Source organism: Acomys russatus, chromosome 21 (genome assembly GCF_903995435.1).
Source record: "Acomys russatus chromosome 21, mAcoRus1.1, whole genome shotgun sequence".
NCBI classification, from domain to species: Eukaryota; Metazoa; Chordata; class Mammalia; order Rodentia; family Muridae; genus Acomys; species Acomys russatus.
Genome location: NC_067157.1, coordinates 51,624,341 through 51,637,426, shown reverse-complemented (window position 1 = coordinate 51,637,426; position 13,086 = coordinate 51,624,341). Strand labels below are relative to the sequence as shown.

Here is a 13,086-nt window from a genome sequence, read left to right as displayed (position 1 = left end):
AAGGAGCTAAGAATCACTAGTCCTTCACCAGGGAACATCTGAGCCAATGGAAACCTCTGTTTCAACATCTGGAGAAAGCAACCCAGACCTGGGTGGCTTACCATACAGAGCATTCTTCGACGGGGAGTACACAAAAGCCAGCGTGTAGAGGTAGAAGTTCAGCAGGCCGTAGAAAGACAGGAACTCAGCTGGTGCCAGTGGTCAAGGGAGGGGCATGGCTGGACATACACGCCTCTGCCTCCCATCCCCAGCAGCCCTTTCCAAGGGTCTTGCACCAGCCTGGAGGGCAAGGGAGGGGGCAGTTCCACAGCTAAGATGCCAGGATGCCTCAGCCAAAGCTCACGGCCAGATGTCACAGGGACCCTTCAGGATCTCAGTGGGACCAAGGTTCGTAACACCCAAAGAGCAGGAAGGGACTGAGGTCTGCTGACACGAGGAGATAGAGACCTGAAGCTCAGAGCATCCTCCACCTCCTCCACACTGCAGGCCCCCAGGCACCTAACAGCTGTGTGGAGCTCAGTCCCAAGTGACAGGAACAGAAGCATCATTAACCCTAGCACATGCTTTCCATTCGCCCGACCAGACAGGGAAGGCAGGGGGAACAAGACATGGACTGCATGTGGGCACAATGGGGGGTCGAAGCTCCAGTGTTATGGGGGCCTTCCCACACCCAAGCAAGCTATGCTGTCACCATAGCGATGCTGGCATCTGGCTGCACCTGAGCGATGCTTAGAAGGTGTTGTCAGCACACAGGACTCCAGTGCTGGTCCTCAGCCCACATTCTCTCTCTCTCTCTCTCTCTCTCTCTCTCTCTCTCTCTCTCTCTCTCTCTCTCTCTCCCTCTCCCTCTCTCTCTCTCTCTCTTTCTCAGGGAGCCAGCCCCTCAGGACTGACTGGGATTTGGTCCTGTAACTGTTTGACTCAGTTTCTCAGATGCACCCTCTGAGAAGAAAAGAGCAGGACACCGAGAATGGTCTAGTGTGGTCATCAGTTTGGATCCAGGCTGGGCACAATGACTAATCTTGGGCATTGAATCAGCCCTGCTGTGTCAGCTTCCTGGCTAACAGGAAGACTGACGAAACTCACCCTTCTCAGGGCCAACAGGAAGCTAAGAGAGAGGGCAAGACATGCCTGGGGCCTGCTGAGCACAGATCAGAAGGGGGCTGACTGAGCCGCTCAGAAAGGTTCAAAACTAAGGCGTTAAGCATGAACTCAGGGCAGCCTGAAGGCCCCTTTCCGAGGACAAGGATATAGTTCTGGTAGTGAGTCGACAGTTCAGCTACAAAGTTGTCCTGCAGCACTTGTGCTCCGAACCTTAGGTAGAGGATGACGATGCTGAAAGAGAAGGGGGAACCACCATGTGGAAACACAGAAGGGGTCACCCCAGGAAGACTTAACAGGAAACTCCCATACACACACCTGTGTGCTTCCCCCCCCCCCCCCCCCCCGGTCACTTTGGCTCCCAGAGAAAACACAACACCCACCACGTGCTGTTGCAGTGTGGGTACCCGCTGGATGGTTTTAACTTTGAGAAAACGGAGAGCACGTCTAAACCAGCAATTGATCTCTTAGAATTTATTCTAAGCTGGGGAAGGGCTTCGTGGATGGCTGCCACCTGCCCTGACAGTGGCTTCTCCCTGCTCACGCAGGGTCCCGTCCTCACACCAAAAGGACATCGAGGCCCAGACCCCCTCAGGTGTGTGGGGTGTTTGTGGCATGTACTTCTCTGATGTGAGGTCTGTGCTTGTGTTTAGCAGGGGATGGAGTGAGGAGGAAAATGTGACTTAATGTGCTCCCCAGGCCTGGACACTTACGACGGAACTTTCATAACCTGGGCCATTATATAGCTTCTTTTCCTTTGACACAGGGTTTTCCTGTGTAGCTCTGGCTATTCCACAGCTCACTCTGTAGACCAGGCTGGCCCTAAACTCAGAGATCTGCCTATCTCTGCCTCCTGAGTACAGGGATTAAAGGCGTGTGCCACCACGGCCCGGCTTTCATAGAACTTTGATTAGGAGCTGTGGTGCATAGACTCGTGTTTGAATGCTTGGCCCCTAGGAAGTGGTGCTATTAGGGGGTGGGGCCTTGTTGGAGGGAATTTGTCTCTAAGGGGCGGGTGATGTCTTCTTCTGGCTGCCTGAGGATCCAATGACACTCTGTCTCTTCAAAAGGAAGATAAGCCCAGCAAGTAGAGGTGCTGCAGCCAAGCCTGATAACCTGAGTTTTGTCTCTGGACCACACATGGCAGGACAGAGCAGAGAATCAACTCCTGCATTGTTCTCTCTGACCTCCACACACTGAATGAATGAATTGGTTAACATAAAAAATAATGTGGAAAATGAAAGAGGAAGACACTCATGTCAGCCCTCTGGCTCTAGACACACGCATACTTGCACATCTATGAACACTCACACACGCACACATGCATGCACACCCATGAACACCCAGACACACACATGCATGCACATCCATGAATGCCCGGACAGATATGCACACACACCTAGACACACACATGCATGCATACCCAAGCTCACCCAGATACATACATGCATGCACATCCATGAACACACACACACATACCCATGAATACTCACACATACATGCACGCACACCCATGAATACTCACACACACACATGCATGCACAACCATGAACACCCAGATATGCACACACACTCAAACACACACACACACACACACACACACGAAAGTCTTACCTAATAACGAGTACTACAAAGGTCAATGCAGTCAAAAACTTTAACCTGAGATCTGAAAAAGAAGATGCTCCTGTTAGCAAATTCTACCTAAACAAAAGTCAAAACCTACACACACACACACACACAAAATCAAAGCCACCCTGGGCAGGCCCTCTCCCTGCATGCTCTAGGCCTGCTCTACTGTGGCCAGGGAAGACCACTACAGCAGCGCCCAATACAGTGGTTTCTGGCAAAGGGCCCCAAGTCACGCAGCTTGCCCTGCCCAAGGACAGTGTGACTTGTGAGCCTTACAGGTCCCTGACAGCTCTTGCAGCTCTGTGAAACCGGGGACCATGGACATATATTTTAAAGGTTTCTCTCCAGTGGCTTTCTAGAGGCAAAAGCTTCTGGGGTGTGGCCCCTGCTGCCCCATGCTACCCGAGCGTCACTCACCCACATAAGGCATGTGGCGGAGCTCGGAGCACGCCCGCACTATGAGAAAGAGCAGGTATACAATGTACACAGCAGACACCACAGTGAAGAAGACCTTCATGCCCTGGAATAAATCAGGTGGGTAAGGTTGAGACTAGTCCTTGGAGCGTGTGTGTCCTTTGGCACCCGACAGGGACCCAGAGCCTCAAGTCACACCCACTGCCACAGCATTGGGAAGGGCTCCCCAAGAACAGGCGTCTCACGTCACGATCACTCAGACTCAAGCACCACTGCTTTGCCTAGAACCTAGAGCCAGAGCATGCCGAGCAATTGGTGGTGGCTGCTGGGGCCTTTGCCTGGGGCGGGGTCTGGCCGGTGTAATGCTGAGGCCAAAGGTCATGCTGACAGGACTTAGGGCTGGACCCGGCTGGTCCTCATACCAGTCTCCAACTGTACGTGCCTTGGTGTTCCTGAGAAAGGAGGGGCTGGATGGAAGGTTCTAGGGGACCTAAGGTCGGGAAGCATTACCTTCCCCAGCTGGAGGATGGGAAAGCCCTTGTCTGAGGTCAGGGGTCAGTGGCTCTGGTGGGGTGTGCCCTCCTCACTGAGCCTTCCTGCCTACAAGGCTCTTCTGGGTGGGAGCTTCCACCCCTTCCTCATTCTCTCTGAAGCAGAGCCCCTCTCTCAAGGTCACAGGATCTGCCTCTGCTGTGGAAGACTCTTCAGTGTGGCTCATTCGCTCATAAAGGGGAGGGGCAGAATGGCTGCTGCCAGCACCCTAGCCGTCTTGGATCCCTGCTGTGTCCATCAGGAAAGGATGTGGGCTGCTCTCTGTCTGCGAGTCCTCACAGCTCCATTCCAGACAGCCTGGCTGGGCAGGGAAGGGCTCGCCAACGGGTCAGGATGGAGGCTGCCTGTGACATTTGGCCAAGAGCTCTACACTCATTGTATGATGAAGTGACTCCATTACTGCCCCGTTTCATAGATGAAGAAACGGGGGATGGGGGAGCGCGGGGGAGAGTGACTGATTAAGCCTGTATGGGGTGATTCCATTACTGCTCCATTTCATAGATGAAATGGTGGGGTGGCAGCGGGGGGTGGGAGTGGGGGCTGGAAATCAGTGACTGGTTAAGCCTGTGATAGCCTGGGCTGCATACCCTTGCAGTGTGGCTCCTGACCCTGCAGCCCTCCTGCCTACCTCAGTTTGCCACAGAAATGATAAACCAGGTCAGACAAATGCAACAGCAACAGTAGACTGGTCCATCGCCACCAGTTTCTCTAAATCTTGGGGTTTCACTGACCACAGCCTCAGCTGACCTTTCCTATGAAGTGGGTGAGAGCAGCTCCCTCCGGACCATCTTCCCAGAAAACCCCTTGAAGCTCTTGCCCTGCCTATAGCTGCCTACACACCCCAAGCCCCAGCCCACTCGCCCCAATTTTCCACACACCCGGCCCCCCACCTCTCTGACTCCTTTGTGAACAGTCACTTGGAAGCTTGAGCCAACAGTGTGATTAAAGCTACAGGACCAGCCGCTTCATGAGGGGAGATGAGCAAATCACAAGGCCTCGCGAGAACCAACGCTGCTCACCTGAAAGTTTCCAGTGTCGACTCGATACTGGTACATGGGGTCATGTAATTCATTAAATCTAAAAGGACAATGGTGAAAATACAGACTGGTTAGGAAGCTTACTCTGTATTTCATACTTTTCCTGACAAGTTTTTCTTTCATTTTCTGCTTGTAAATGTAAATAGTACTTGCTACCAACATTGGAGGAGTTTAAATAGCAACCCTCTATCTCACACTGACAAAGTCCAACAGGAAGCTGGGCATAGTGGTGCATGCCTACTAACTACCCGCACTCAGCAGTATGGCGAAGGTGCAGCACTTTTATCTCTTAAAGGGCCAAAGAGCTTTTATTTTTTTAAGGTTTGCTTTTTAAACTATGTGTATGTATGTGCTTTTGTGGGTGGTATGTGCATATACGTGCAGGTGACTGTGGTGGCCAGTGCTGGAGGATCCCCTGCAGCTCGGGTTGTGGATGGTTGTAAGCCACCTGACAAGGGTGCTGGGGCACAAACGTGGGTCCTCAGAAGAGCAGTACACTTAACCAAGCCATCTCTCCAGCTCCAGGAGCCAGATCCGTGGCACACCCAGACGTGTGAGACAGACGAAGGCCAAGCAAACAAGCAAATACCATTGATTAATTAACTTAAAAACTTGCATGGGGTTAAGTGTCAGAATTAGCGCTGGGAGCTAAGCTGACAGGGAAGTAAGTGACATGGACGGTATGAAGTCGTGTCAGTGCCACCGTGGCACAAACTGAAGCGTGAAAAGCCACAAGACCCACACTGGGCCAGGAACTGAGCAGCGTCTCTGGGGAGCCAGGCGCGATGCATAGCCCTGGCAGCAAGCTATTTACAGAAGGGGCGTGGCCGAGCCAGGATCAAGCTTGAAGCTTAGTAAGGATCAGGAAGCCTGGAGACGCTGGGGGGAATCCAGTGTCTCTGCTGGCCAGGCCTGGGTGCTCGCTGAAGCAGCCTACGATGACAGATGCCCTCACTTCCCGCTTATACTAGCAGACCTTTTCAATGCACGCCGCACAAGCCAAGCCCAACTCCTTGGACCCAGTTATCTATGTGTGAGCCGGGGCAGATACTCTCCAGGTCTGGGTGAGATCGCAGGGCGGGAAGGCCCAGTGCCCCCCAACTGCTGTCAGTATCCCCCAGGAGTGACAGCTTCATACCCAGCAGCATTACTCACGTCTGCCATATTCCCAGTGTAACGGAAGCCAGCCACAACAGTCCAACGATGAAGAATTTAGGCAAATAGAAAGTTAGGCACTTTCTTTCTCCCTAAAAACAAACAGCAGGAAAGAAGTAAGAGATACAGCAAACAGTGACTAACCCTAACAGGGCACATTAGACCCCCAAGCCCTTCCACACAGCACGCTCCTGCTGTGCAGTGTAGGCCAGGGAGGGTCTCTGATGGATGGCTAGCATCCTGTAGATCTGTCTGATGGATGGCCAGCATCCTGCACATCTGTCTGATGGATGGCCAGCATCCTGCACATCTGTCTGATGGATGGCCAGCATACTGCACATCTGTCTGTCTGCGTACCTGGACCCGTATCCCATGGTACACGCACAGCCAGAAGAGCAGCAGGGCACACAGGAACAGGGACTGGAAGAAGTCATCCAACATCCCCGGAAACCAGCTGTTCACCAGGAAGGAAAGCGGGAAGAACGGGTCTGGAAGGCAGAAGACACAACACTGACAAGAGTGTAGCGGGCTAGCAACCAGCACAGAACCCCTGGCCTCTTTCGAGCTCAGAGATCATTACGGAGCTTCCCCCGGTCAGAGCTGAAGGGCAGGGAGCAAACCAAAGGCGGTTTTGTTTTCCTAATGTCTGAAAGCCATTGAACAGGTTGCAACAGCGGTCCAAACAGAGAGCCATCTGCCCTGGTGTCAGCTCCTCCTGTAGCCTGAGAATTCCCTGTGTGGCAGCAAATGCTTTTTGGAATGGGGACAGAGGAAGAGACAGTGGCACGGGTACCACAGCCAAGTTCCACACCTGCCGAGTCTACAGCTCCTGCAGCTCGTCCAAGCTCTCACAACCCAGGCAGCTTGTGTCTCTTCAGGATCCAAGCGCATGCAGTGGTCTGTGTAACATGGTGCCTAGGGAGCAGGGAGTGTGCCACAACAGATTCCTCCAGGGATTCCCTTTGGATACTCCTGGGGACTCTGGGACCAGGCCACCTGTCACAACGATGCCTGCCAGCTCTGAATCTGAGAGGGGGAGGTTTGGAGATGAGATGGCACCCACCGTTGTAGAGCAGCAGCAGCGCCAAGAGAACGGCCATCCACTTCTGCTCGATGCCCCAATCTCTCATGGAGAACTTACGCAGGGAATGCACAAACAGACACTGCAAAGCAAACGTTCCGGTGACTGACTGCTCGGCCCCGCTGCCCGGCACACTGAGCCTCACCCCATCAGGGAGGTGCCAGCTCTGGTGACTGACTGCTGGGCCCTGTTGCCCGGCACACTGAGCCTCACCCCATCAGGGAGGCGCCAGCGAGGGTCCACTGGGCCAGCCACTGGTTAAAATGACTAATGAGGTCCCACCAGCTATCAATGACATCAGACACCAGTGACAACCAAAACAAAAATGTGTAATTGCTGCATGGAGCCAAGGGAGAGATGGGTCACACGCTGTTTCCACAAGGCCACAAATTCTCTGCAAACAGAAAACATGCCCACTGCCTGCATTTCTGCTTGCCTGCTCCAGTCAGGTCTCTTCCCACATGGAGGCTCACAGGACTTCCCAGAGCACAGGCACATCTGTAGATGCACCAGGTTACCTGCCCCAGCCAGGCAGCTGACAGCTACTACAGAAGGTACTAGGATCCACAAGGGAAAGCCAAGGGGCACAGTCATGCCACTCAGAGGCTGAGCGTGTTTTCAGACACCTCCGTAAGTGTGCAGAGCCTTTGGGAGAACTGTCTTTAAACAGCTTTCAAACAGTGTACAAGTGTTACACAGAGGCCGTTAATTTTTTCACTGTCACCTAATATGAACTAACAATTTTCTGGGATGCATGAATTTCTGGCCTGTGGGCTGCTTTTTTTCCAGCACAGGTTATCTGCTCTTTTACCATTTAAGAATACACTCAGGGTATCAATCTTTGGGCCCCAAGGCAGCCCAGATACCAGGTAGTCCTCCAAATATGAGACCAGTGGTCCACTTCATTCTCCACGGCCCCAGGCCTGGCACAGCTACCCTAAGCCTGAGCCCTGTTTCTACCACACTTCCCACGCCTGCCTTCACTATATGTCTGTGTGCTGGGCTCCACTGTGGGTCTATAATGTGTCAAGGGAGCTTTAGGCACCAGCTATAGAGGCCATCCCCGCACAGTGCGGAACTAATGTTGCACTCCCTGTCAGCTGGAAGGTACACAGCAGCCGATGACAGGACAGCGACCAAACAGCACACTCCGTCTCCAGTTCCTACGTCCCTGTCTTCATGGCTGGGCTTTCTGAGGCGCCCTTCCATGCTTTGATATTTTCTCTGAAATGAGTGTGTTTGTGGGCACAAACTTCATTCAGGTTTCAATGAACAAAAGCTTGCATTTGCAGAACCATTTCTCTGCAAACTTTTCTTTCAAAAGTCCAAAGACTCAAAAGCTCAAAATGATTTTCTAAACATAAGAAAATGCAAGTGAGAGCTGTATCAGCACTGAGACGGCCACCCCAACACGCCAACTCCCTTCCAGGAGCATTTGATAATGATAGTTGATGTTTCTGTTACAGCGGTGGGGATTTATTGACCATCGGTGATGAGTGATGGCTCTTTACGCCACGCAGAAGCTGCCACGGAACGATTTGCATCCTTTGCTCTTTGCAGCACAGTGCCTTAGTGCACACAGACTGTAGTAAGGCCCGGCCAGGCCACGGGAGGGCCTCGCTCAGGGTTTGGCTAAAGCTCCAGGGAGCTTGCTCTCTGATGACTAGAACTACACAGATTAGCCTCATTTTCAGTGACTGGGCCAGGGCACCCCACCCAGGGCACCACGCCTACTCCCCCCACCTCCCCAGTCCCCTTCCCCTCCAGCCCCCCCCCAACACCAGGCAGATGTTACTCACGATCACAATGAAGGTAAGTACCACAAACACGAAGCGGAACCAAATCTCCAGCTGGGAAAATGCAGGGTTGTATGTCTTCCACTGAAACAGGAAACAGAAAGGTGTGGAGGGAGGAGCAAGGAAGCAGGGTGGGGGGGGGGGAGGAAACAGGTGTTTGTGTCTTCTAGTGAAGACTGACTTCAGGTCTGCACCTGAGTGGGAAACACCTGACCACCAGAAACAGTTATCCCGGGGTGAGGGCACAAGAAAGACGGTTACACCCCAGAGTGAGGGCAGAGGGGGACATGTCTGACCGACTATTAGTAACAATGACTGAGGAGTTTAAAATGCTTTCTCCTTCTGTTTTTTCACAATGTTGTAAAATTTTAACAAATTTTATTTCTATATTAAGGAACAGATAAAACAAATCTTAAAGGCCGGGTGTGGTGGCGCACGCCTTTAATCCCAGCACTCGGGAGGCAGAGGCAGGTGGATCGCTGTGAGTTCGAGGCCAGCCTGGTCTACAAAGTGAGTCCAGTATGGTCAAGGCTACACAGGGAAACCCTGTCTCAAAAAACCCAAAAAAAAAAAAAAAAAAAAAAAAAAAAAAAAAAACCAAAAAAACTTAAATACTAAGAACTTTCTGAAATGGTTTTAAGTGGTGAATCCAGCAGATAAATTAGTCTATAGTCATAAGGGCATTTGAATTTTAAACTTTCCTATCAAAAGTCAATCTTCACTAGAAAATGCCAATCTCTACAAGCAAAGAGACAGACTTGTGGGAGATCTAAGTGTGAAAAGCATTTCCTAAAATACTTAAGTAAAATATGTAAATATGGATCTGTAGCTGTAATAGTCACTGGTAGCTAAGCGTGGGCGGGGCTGACTGAGCATGCCCTGGCTTCTTCAGCTTCTGTGCTGTCTGTTTAAGCTATTCTTGGACCCACCGACTAAAAAACTGTATGAGGCACCGATGCATCTGACCACCTGACAAGGGAGCTGCACAGGTGTCACTGGCCGCACACTCACTGTGAAGCTCAGCTCCTTGACGGGCTGGTTCAAGTGTTCAAATCCCACAGTCACCGTGTACTGCGTGTAATTCAGGTAGCCAAGGTGGACCACGATGATTTCTGCACATTTCTGAAAGAAAGGAGGCCTGTGTTGCAGAGGCAAGCTAACAGGACCCTCCCACTCACAAACCAGAAGTGACTCATTTTCAACAACAGATGAACAAAACCCATCATCTCGGGAGACCTCGCCAAAAGCTCAAGGAAAAGTCAGATGCCAGCTAAGGATGGTTCCTAGAAAGCAAGCACTCAATAGGCATTTTCTGATTTACCTCGATCAGAATCATCCTATCGCACATTACTGAGAGGCATTACACCACCGGAATAGAGACGCTAACTACGGTGAACACAAGCCTGATCCATCTGTAGATGCGCTACTGCGTGGGGAGCTGCAAGCTTATCCATCAGACCAAGTGTCACAGCCCAACTTGCCCTAGGCCAGTGTCTGTAGTGCTGGGGCCATGCACAGTCCATGCATTTCCTACACAGATCTCCTCCAAAGGCTGCAAGCAGTGCAAGTGGATCATGTGGGTTGTAGATGTGGATGCTCCAGGGTCTACTGAGTCCTATGCATAGCCTTGAGCATTAAGGCTTGGGGCTCCACTATAGAGAAAACCCACAGCCCGTGGTGTGGCTGTGCAGCCTAGAGAGGCCGGTGACCATTTCCCATCATAGCTGTCTGCCACCAGGGGCCTTCAACACTGCTCCATCATCTGGGCAGTCACACTCCCTCTGTGCAGTGACAGTCCAGGCGCTGCCTGTGACTTTCAGCCTGGCTCCCAACAGTGCAGACAGAACTACAATTGGTCAAAACATACCAAGGGTCAAATGTCCCAGGCCAGGGTTGGAAGACAGGCCAGTGCTTTATGTAAGAACCTTAGAAGTACAATAGAGCAGTGGCAGGGTGGGCTGGCTACCACCAACACTGTTCATCCTAAGGGACAGGAGGGGAAGTGCAGAGGAGAGCACACAGCGGAGGCCCTGTGTGCACCTGGGAGCCTGCAGTCCCATCGCCAGCCAGCTGGGCTGCCCCTCAGAGGGCACAGGGGCCTCCCAATGTGTGTGGCTCTCAAGCCCAGCAGAGCTCTTCCCCTTCCTGCTGTGACTGTCAGTCAAAGGTGTAGCTAAGGACTCAGTGGAGCCTGGAACAGGCACATGCAAAGTCAATAGCGCACTGGTACAACGTTCTGTGGGACAGCGATACTTCTACACGTAGAGGAATCCTTTTCAAGTTTCATAGGGGTGTTTTACCTTTTTAAAAGAGATTTTATTTTTCTATTTATTTTTATTTGTGTGTGTGGGCATGCCCCAAAAATGCCAGAAGAGGGGGCATTAGATCCCTTGGAGCTTGAGTTGTGGGCTACCTGATGTGGGTGCTGGGAAGGGGGTGTGTTTATTAGGAGTTACAGCTCAGGCCATACATACCTGGCAAAGGATGGAAGCTTCCTCAGCATCTCGGGGCGCTGGTGTTGTTTGTCTATATCAGATTAGCGGCAAAGGCTAGGGAGGTGGCTTGGTGGAGGAAGTGACTGCCAAGCAAGCGGGAGGGCCAGGGTTCAAATCTCTACCTCCTGTAATCCCAGCACTCTGGAGGAGGAGATGGGACCCCTGAAGCAAGGCTGCCTATGACAGCTCTGGGTTCAAGTGAGTGCATGTCATTTAATATATGAGCTGCAGAGTGACCGAGGAAGACACCCAGACCCAACCTCCGACCTCTCTGTGCATGTGCTCAAACATGGAAACATGCATACATGTGCAAAATAAAAAGATTTTAAAAACGTGAGAGGATGACAATCACCCATGTAACATAAAAATGCCTTGTTTTCTTGACTTAGGACTATTTGCTTGCAGCAATAAGGGGAGAGCAGACTGGATAAAGAATAGAGGGGAGATGCTCCCAAATCGTGTGAACTGATGCAGGAAGGACCATTCTGAGGATAGCTGTGGTAAGCGCATCCCAGCAGCAGTGGTAGAACCCAGCCTCCAACTCCTCCCACCCCTACCCACAACCCCCACCCCAAGAGCCCACTCTCCTTCAAAGTGCCTCCCACTGGCAAGCCAGGGTGACAGTGACAGCAGCTGTGGGAACAGCATTCGGTGAGCAAGCAGCTGTGTGTCCCACCCACTCTGGTGGCCAAGGGAGATGTCGCTCATTCCTGCCTAGGGCTGCAAAGATGCCTTTGGGACTTTCACACATGTCACCTCATTATTCAGTGGAATTGACTGTGTGCCTCCTGCACACAGCATGGTGGGGGGACACATGGGGGCCCTTGATCCTGGTGACTCTCCCAGAACAGGCAGGAGGGGCTTAATGTCTCAGAGGTGAATATGTTCCAGAAATGGTTCAGGCTGTTTGCTTAGGTGGGAGGAGGGACACAGGTTGAAAGGTCAGTTACTTCTCTAGAGGCCATCCTGTCTGGATGGGTGGCCGGGGTTGCTGAGGCGGGAGGAGGGACACAGGTTGAAAGGTCAGTTACTTCTCTAGAGGCCATCCTATCTGGATGGTTGGCCGGGGTTGCTGAGGTGGGAGGGTCACCTCACCCACACAGCTCACTCTTCTAGAGCCCGGGCCAGGGTTCTGAGCCCTTTGGATTAATAGAAAGGAAGCAAGAGGTAACTGCACAGGAGCCTTTCTCTGCTCAAATTTCTTCTTGCCAGGAGAAAGCACCAATATTCTTTTTATTTATTTATTTTTACATTTATTCACCTTCTGCCGGGCGTGGTGGCGCACGCCTTTAATCCCAGCACTCTGGGAGGCAGAGGCAGGCGGATCTCTGTGAGTTCGAGACCAGCCTGGTCTACAAAGCGAGTCCAGGACAGCCAAGACTACACAGACAAACCCTGTCTCGAAAAACCAAAATAAATAAATAAATAAATAAATAAATAAATAAAATAAAATAAAAATAAAAAATTATTCACCTTCCATCCCAATCATGGCCCCCTCCCTCATCTCCTCCTGGCCCCACCCTCCCTCCCTCTTCCCAACCCTGTCCCCTAGTTCTCAAAAGAAGGAGCCCTCCCTTACCACCTGACTCTATCCTATCAAGTCTCCCCAGGACTGCCTGCATCCTCTTCCTCTGTGGCCTGGCAAGGCTGCCTTGCCGTGGGGAAGAGATCAAAGAGCAGGCAACTGAGTTCATGATGGAGACAGTTCCTGGTCCCCTTACTAGGTGACCTACATGGAGACTGAGCTGCCTATCAGCTACATCTGAGCAGGGGGCCTGGGTCCTCCGTTGGTGCATCAGTCTCCTTACTGTCAGTAACTCGGCAGG

At 51.9% G+C, this 13,086-nt stretch overlaps 1 protein-coding gene across 1 annotated transcript in view; it reads right to left on the bottom strand.

Annotated features, from left to right (window-relative positions):
- The window catches only part of Tmem181 (transmembrane protein 181), a 53,000-nt gene that overhangs the window by 1,699 nt on the left and 38,215 nt on the right, over positions 1–13,086 (bottom strand). The window contains exons 6-15 of the mRNA XM_051164060.1: positions 9,777–9,887; positions 8,769–8,849; positions 6,952–7,051; positions 6,246–6,376; positions 5,889–5,980; positions 4,716–4,773; positions 3,148–3,250; positions 2,716–2,767; positions 1,253–1,335; positions 102–191 (exon numbers count right to left, since the gene is read on the bottom strand). Of these exons, the coding sequence (XP_051020017.1) occupies positions 102–191; positions 1,253–1,335; positions 2,716–2,767; positions 3,148–3,250; positions 4,716–4,773; positions 5,889–5,980; positions 6,246–6,376; positions 6,952–7,051; positions 8,769–8,849; positions 9,777–9,887 (901 nt within the window). The remainder of the gene's footprint in view (positions 1–101; positions 192–1,252; positions 1,336–2,715; positions 2,768–3,147; positions 3,251–4,715; positions 4,774–5,888; positions 5,981–6,245; positions 6,377–6,951; positions 7,052–8,768; positions 8,850–9,776; positions 9,888–13,086) is intronic.